Below are 6,979 nucleotides of genomic sequence, written 5' to 3' on the forward strand. Positions count from 1 at the left end.
TAATTAGATTTGTCATGCAACATATTTTCATAGTATACCTATTTTGAGTCATAAATGTTAGCAAAATTCTCTATAGATTTTGTCAAAGTTAAAATAGTTTTATTTAGCAATTAAACTAAACACATCATGTTTTTTTTTGGAATGGAGGGAGTATTATCAAATAAGTGGGAAAGACAGTTTGCAATAATTTAAGTCTACTCTTGCATCATCTCCCTCCTTCAGTGTTGCTTGCATAGTTGCATCAGTAGCCTTGGTATGCTTACTACAAGTCGTTTGTCAACACTTTTTGAGTAGATTCTCTGAAAATTACTCCTTCTCAGTCAAACAATAAAATCTCGTATCGATTCTGATGGGGAGCAGACAAGAATCACTTTTTCATTTACACTGGAAACTAAAAGAAATCACTTCGCTGCTCCATGTTTAATCCCCACTAGAATCACTCCAGAATCAATTCTCACATGCTCCCTCCCCGCCCCCTCATCAGAATCAACTAGAATCACTCCGTTGGAACATCAAGTAACTAGAGCTAAGAATCAGGGATTGGAGCTCTACCAAACATGCCCTAACCTTGCTTTTACCAAGTTCATTAAGATTGGGTTCTTGTTTATCTCGAACTTGAATTTTATAGTTGGCCAAAGAGTAAATTGATCTAGCTTTTACTAAAAGCTTAAAATGTTTTTCTAGGAACCTTCTTACAAGCTTAGAATACGGCACAAGTCCACCTAGAAAGGCATATCAACTCACTCCACTCATACTGTCATATACTAGTGAGAACTACAAACTATAACAACTGAAGCAACAAACTAGGCTAAGCATGCACAAAAGAAAGCAATCAGCTAACCCAAGCTAGCTAAACATGGTCACGCGAATACATGATCACCAATTTGCAAGACCGTCCTTCAACTTCTTCAGTATAGCTCCTCCACATAAATTGCCTTCTCCTTCATTGCTATCTTCTTGCAGTGCTGTAAGATTACAAAAATTTTATGGACTATATACTTTGGAGATTTGACTAGCATATTAGAGAAAACCCAATAGTTTCTAGTTTTCGGTAACCCCCAAACCCCACTCCACTAAAGATAAACCATCTCCACCAATTAGTCTTATCTCCAGCTTCCTCCTGAGCACCTAATCTTCAAAGCTCTTGAGGGAAGTAGGAATTTATTGTTACTTTAAACTATCCTATGAGCCATCACAAAAGTTCAAAATTCCATATAAGCCATTAAAATGGTTTTTCGGTCTTCAATATGACCGGTCGAAGCTTTTTTTTCTCTACATGACACTGCCGTCTATTTGGCCTCAGACGGTGTTAAACAGGGTGATAAAGTAACCAAAGCAGTAAATTGAACAACACATACCTCCTTCTAAGATAATAAAAGAGTAAATTACACGGTGAGTCCTTAAACTTTTAGGACATTTCGATCTAGATCCTCAAACTAAAAAAACAATCATCTATGTCCCTGATGTACCGTCGCCGTGCACCGAAGATCCAAAACCCGCCACGCCAGCGTCAACATCTGACGTGGCAGCGCCGCGGTGGCAGATGACGCTGTGGCCGTGCCAACTTCAAAAAAAAACCTGTCTCTTTTCTCTTTCCCATTCCGAAGTCTTTGCACATGCATGGCCCCCGGAGGTCTCCACCAGCCGTGCATGCATGGCCAGGGCGGCGTGGAGACATGGCGCAGCGCGCGCGAACCGAGTGGCACGGCATGGCAACCAGCGAGAGGCAGCACGCGGGCTGGTGGAGGCAGCAGCCCGCCGGCCGCCGCACGCCTCGCAGCGCGTCCCGCGCGCCCGTCGCGTCGCGTCGCGTGGCGCGGCCAGCCACCCGTGTCATGCGGTCATTCCACGGTTCATGAAGGCCTAACCCGCGCGGACAGGCATTAGCTGCCGCCTCTCTCCCTCGGGTCCGCCGCGCGCCGGCCGCCACCACCGCACAATGCTGACCGCCAACGCCGCTCCACCTATTAGCTAGCAGCAATGTCGTCGCCCAGGCGCGCCGGCGCCGCCACGCCAGGGCGCTGCCCGCGGCCGCCGAGATGATGGTCGCCGAGTTCCACGAGCGCGCCTGATAGCAGCAGCATTTGTACTGCCTGCAGCCACCACATTCAGATTCAACTCGTGAATTGAATTGAATGAACGAACAACAAATCCCATTAAACCGCAATGCTTTGCTTTCACTCACTGTCCGCGAAGAACATTGTTGAGAAGCTGAACCAGGCGCGGTCACAGACTGGCCCTGCGCATTCTCTATCACGTGGACCAGGACGGCCTCGTGGGGCAGACCGACCAGCTCGGCGTCGTCGGCGTCGGCTGCGCATCCGGCCAGGACCGCCTGTGCAAGCTGGACGTGGACGGCAAGTCGAGGCCGGCACAGTGTTGGTGCGGCTCGACCTTCCCGGAGCAAAGCGCGACGCGAGCCCTTCCTGGCCATGGCGGTGGCGCCGTGGCCGAGGCCGGCGAGGTGGGGTGCTCTTGCTCGTCGTCGGCGTTGGTCGGATCGCAGCGCGGCCTCGGCTTGGCGACGTCGTCCGCGATGAGGACGATGACGTCGCGGCGGCACCCGCGAACTGGTTTGGCGCGACGGCGTGCACAGGCGGGTGGCGAGGTCCCAGCTCGGCGTGGCCTGGCGCTCGGCGGGGACAAGGCACGGTATTGGATAATTGTTGTTCGTGAAGTTTGTAACACCAGACGAGTTTAGGGATGCCTGTGATGGCGTGACGGCACAAGCAGAGCGCGGGGTGCGCCCTTGGGAGACACCGTTTTTTTTTTTTTGCAAAGTAAAGAACGGGCCCGCGTCTATCCTGGCACACGCGTGACATGTTTTGGACCTTAGGTGCACATGATAGATAGAATCAGGACCCAGGTAACATTTTTAGTTCGAGGATCCATATGGGAATCCACTAAAAGTTTAAGGACCTACGGTGCACTTTATCCTATCTTTTACTGCTATAGTTGCCATTCAAATTGTTCTCTATTGACGAATCGATTTCCTCATCGCAATTTTTGTCACAACAGCAAAAAAAAAGTCAGCTGACTAAGTTGTCGAGAACTCGCCACTGTAAATGTTATTCATGCGGAAAAAAACAAGAAAAGACCCAAAGTTTTAATGAATTGGTGTTGAAAACGTATACTGACCACATGATAAATATCTTCAATATATTTGCTTCGTCAATAAAGAGAAAGGTAAAATGAACATTGTGTGGTCTCTAAGAGCAGCTCCAATGATGTTCTATAAACTGGCTCTAAGCATATTATTTTATAATTTAATAGAGGAGAGAGAAGTCATCTCTTTATCAAGAGCTACTCTCGTACGTACATTTCAAGATTATGTGAGGATGCCATGTGAGGTTACACATATTACGAGCTATGTACTAAGAGTCAATATCATTGGATAAAGTTGTCTTAGAGTTAGTAACTACTCACTCCATTCTAAATTATAGAATGTTTTGGCTTTTTTAGGTTCGTAGCTTTTGCTATACACTTATATATACACTATGTCTAAGTGCAAAAAAAAAAAGTGTACCTAGAAAGCCAAAACGTCTTATAATTTGGAATATAGGGAGTAGCTCATGATATTGAGGATGTCCTAACATTATCTAGATGCAAGTAGTTTAGGTCAGTGATGGATTTAGGATAAATGTTTAAGGGGGCTTAAGTTCAAACCGAAGCAAAGGCATTTTTATGTCTTTCTACCGTTGAAACACATATAGTGTATGTAGGTAACGCTAGTATCCCTTCTCATCCAAATTATACATCTTTCAGTAAGATATTTTATAACTCCTTTTTTTTTTCTAGGCAAATTTGTTATGTATGCCCATGTTTGCATATCCTTTGTGTTAAAGGATGTTGTTCTAACCTTTCGGGTGCTCCATGACATGATATAAAAATTATGTCAAGTAAATGAAAATAGTTGCAGACTAGCACATATAGGAGCTGGGCCAGAATGCTCACCTCACAGGTTGTACATTTCCTCGAACACGTTATGGTCAAACTCAGACACCACACGTCCACATTGCCTCCTGCCTCCGTGCGGCCATGTCGTGCCCAGCCGGCAGCTACCATGCCTTTGCAGCCTAGTGCAGTGCAGCACCATAGCCCGATGGCCGATGCCAGCAGCTCCGTCGCTACTCGCGGCACGCCTCCATTCTGTTGGCTGCTAGCTTCTGCCCAGCACGTACGTATGCGCCATTGGCCTGCCGCTCATCCTTGGGCCTTGGCCACTGGCCGCATGGCCCCTGCGGCCCTGCCTCTACTCTCGCTGCAGCTTCCGCCATGGCCGGCTCTGGCTGGCCGCCTGCCGCTGCCTGCCTGCTACTGTGTCCTGTGGCGGAAGGGGAGGAGGGAATGGGCTTTTGCTTTCTTGGGCCAGACTGGAAAGGGGAGGAGGGAAATATAGAAAAAGGGCAAAAGGCCCGTTGGTTTGCTGGCCCAAGACGCGGATACACTTGTCTTCAACCTCCAGCCGAGGCTCAACTTCTCTCTGTGCGACCATGGCAGAGATTCTTAGCGGGGGGCTTTGTGGGCTCGGCAGCGGTAGGGGGAGGAGCCCCCAACCCCACCGCTAGATCCGGGGCTGCAGTAGCATCACAAATCACAATATCAGCCTTGCGAGCATTAGTTCCAACACTTCTCGTGGCCGCCATGTTAGCGGTGTTGCCAGCCGGCGGGATCAATCCGCCTCCGGCGTACTTCTGGGGAGTTACGTCGGCGTTGCCAGCCGGCGAAACCGGCGCCACCTTCGTGACGATCGCCGCCCAGTCATCTTGCCATCGACCGCACAAGGAGCGGGTGATCATCACCACGGCAGCATTACTTAATGCCAGCATATCTGGTGCAAAATAACGGAGCTGTACAAACTTAGAAACTACTGGATCAGCAGATGATGATCCAATGGATGAGGTAAGGAGGTTTAAGTGCAAAAAAAAAGGCCGACAGATGGGGGGCTTAAGCGTAAAAAAATCCTACCTCTTACCCCATCCATTGGATCAGCATCGACCGGTTCTGATCGGTAGTTTCCAAGTTTATACAGGTTGATTGGTTTGCACCTGATACATAATAGTGTATATCTATACTATAAACGAGAAGAAATTAAAAACAGTCTTTTACTTAAATATTTTCTACCCACTTTAATTCTTAAACATAGATCCAACGTATCTAAGGTGGTGTTTGGTTCTTTAGTCCCTTCTAAAATTCATGTCACATCGAATGTTTAGATACTAATAAGAAGCACTAAATATAAATTAATTACAAAACCAATTACATAGATGGAGACCAAGATGAATTTTTAAGCTTAATTAATATGTCATTAGCACATGTTTACTGGGCTTAAAAGATTCGTCTCGCAAATTAGTCGTAAGTTATGCAATTAGTTTCGTAATTAGTCTATATTTAATACTCCATGCATATGTCTAAATATTTAATATGACAGGAATTTTAGGAGTTCCTGGATGAACCAGCCCCTAAATCTTCCACGCTGATCTAAGCAGTGGATCCGGTCAGAAACTGGTCGAAAACTCTTTACATCGGTAATTGTTTCTCTTCAGCTGACATTTTGCGTTGGATTTTTTTTCACCGTCCTCCACGCCTACCCGCCCTCCCTTCCTTTTGCGTCGATTCTCCCCGTCTCCTCAATAAAAAAAACCGTTGTTCACCCCCTCCTCTTGCCGCCGCAAAACCGCCGCCTCCGCAAAAGTTGCCCAGACCGCACCTTCGCCCGTCGCCCCCTCCGCTCTGAACTCCTTCCCTCGCCGGCTCGCCCCTTCCCCGGAGACTCCGCCCTGGCCCCTCGGCTAGTCGTCGGCCATTGCCCAGCCCTAGCGCCCCAGCGGTGGCCAGCTGGCCTCCCCGGCGCCCCGCGTCCACGGCTCCACACGAACAGGGAAACTCCGTCACAATCCGCGTAGCCGCCCCGACACAGCCCCCGACGGCCGACCTCGCCCTCTGCTTTACTAGGCAATTCGCGCCCGTCGTCGCGGGGGAGGGCGGCTCCAGCGCCACCGTCGACCCTTACACGTGCCCTCCTCCCGCACCTCGACGCCGCCCACCGGTTCTCCACTTCCTCCTCTGCCTCCGCCCTATCACCCCTGGAGAATGCGTTAGCATGTGGGGAGCCCCGGCGATACCCGAGGAGACGGAGGTGTTACTGCAGCACGACACGGATGCCAACGCAGCGGCCGGTTCTGGACTCAGTGGTGGAGGTGTTCACGGTGTCCAGCAGCCCCAGCTACTTCTTGATGGTTCATTCAAGGTATGCGAGTTGTCGATCGATCTCTTCGATCGTGTTTGATTTCTACTAGGACTGTTTCCAATGAAGTTGTGAATCGTAGTGTGCAATTGTGGATTCGGATTATGTGTAGTCTATGCGAACTGTTGAGATCTCAGCTTTGTTTCATATCTACAAGACCGATCGGCTTTGATTGTTTCCTGCATGATTCATAGATTAGTCAACAGTAATTCATACAGATCCGAGTTGAGAGGAAGCTGTTCGAATGTATTTAAGATGCCTGTTTTTAGGACGTCCTCTTGGCGAAACAAAAACAATACCAAGCTTGTTGTAGACATGCAGATATGCCAAGAGGACGTACTGTGGCCTGGGGGTAATCTTTTGGGGTAAATCTTTTTTTTTTTTGTAATTTCTGGACAAGGATAATTAAGAAAACTTATGAGTATGACTTGTCTTTGTTGTTTACTATGTAGCTGGTACTCCTGATCAGAGCATTTAATTAATTATCAGTATGCAATGGCATCTGAATTGTTTGTCGGTTGTCAGAGTAGATTCAATCAGCCTGTTTTTGTTGGCTGGTTCATATCGTTGCTGGTTCGTGAAGAAGTACTACTGGCGGGTTTGTGTGAGAGAAAAATACTGTTCCGACTAAAAATTTACTATCGTTTACTACAAACACAGCCAAATTGTCGATGATACTTTTTCGTATATCGTTCTACTTTCAATCGGTTGGCATTGTCGATGAATATTTGT

General features: G+C 47.9%; 1 protein-coding gene across 1 annotated transcript; it reads right to left on the minus strand.

The window, feature by feature from the left end:
• Positions 1–1,958: 1,958 nt before the first annotated feature.
• On the minus strand, positions 1,959–2,994 carry LOC136504202 (uncharacterized). Its single transcript, XM_066499052.1, has 2 exons — positions 2,186–2,994; positions 1,959–2,093 (listed from the first exon to the last, which is right to left on the minus strand). Exons 1-2 carry the CDS (start codon positions 2,432–2,434, stop codon positions 1,968–1,970), a joined length of 375 nt encoding a protein of 124 aa, XP_066355149.1. The 5' UTR covers positions 2,435–2,994; the 3' UTR covers positions 1,959–1,967.
• Positions 2,995–6,979: the final 3,985 nt, after the last annotated feature.

This window comes from Miscanthus floridulus, chromosome 14 (assembly GCF_019320115.1).
Source record: "Miscanthus floridulus cultivar M001 chromosome 14, ASM1932011v1, whole genome shotgun sequence".
Taxonomy (NCBI): Eukaryota; Viridiplantae; Streptophyta; class Magnoliopsida; order Poales; family Poaceae; genus Miscanthus; species Miscanthus floridulus.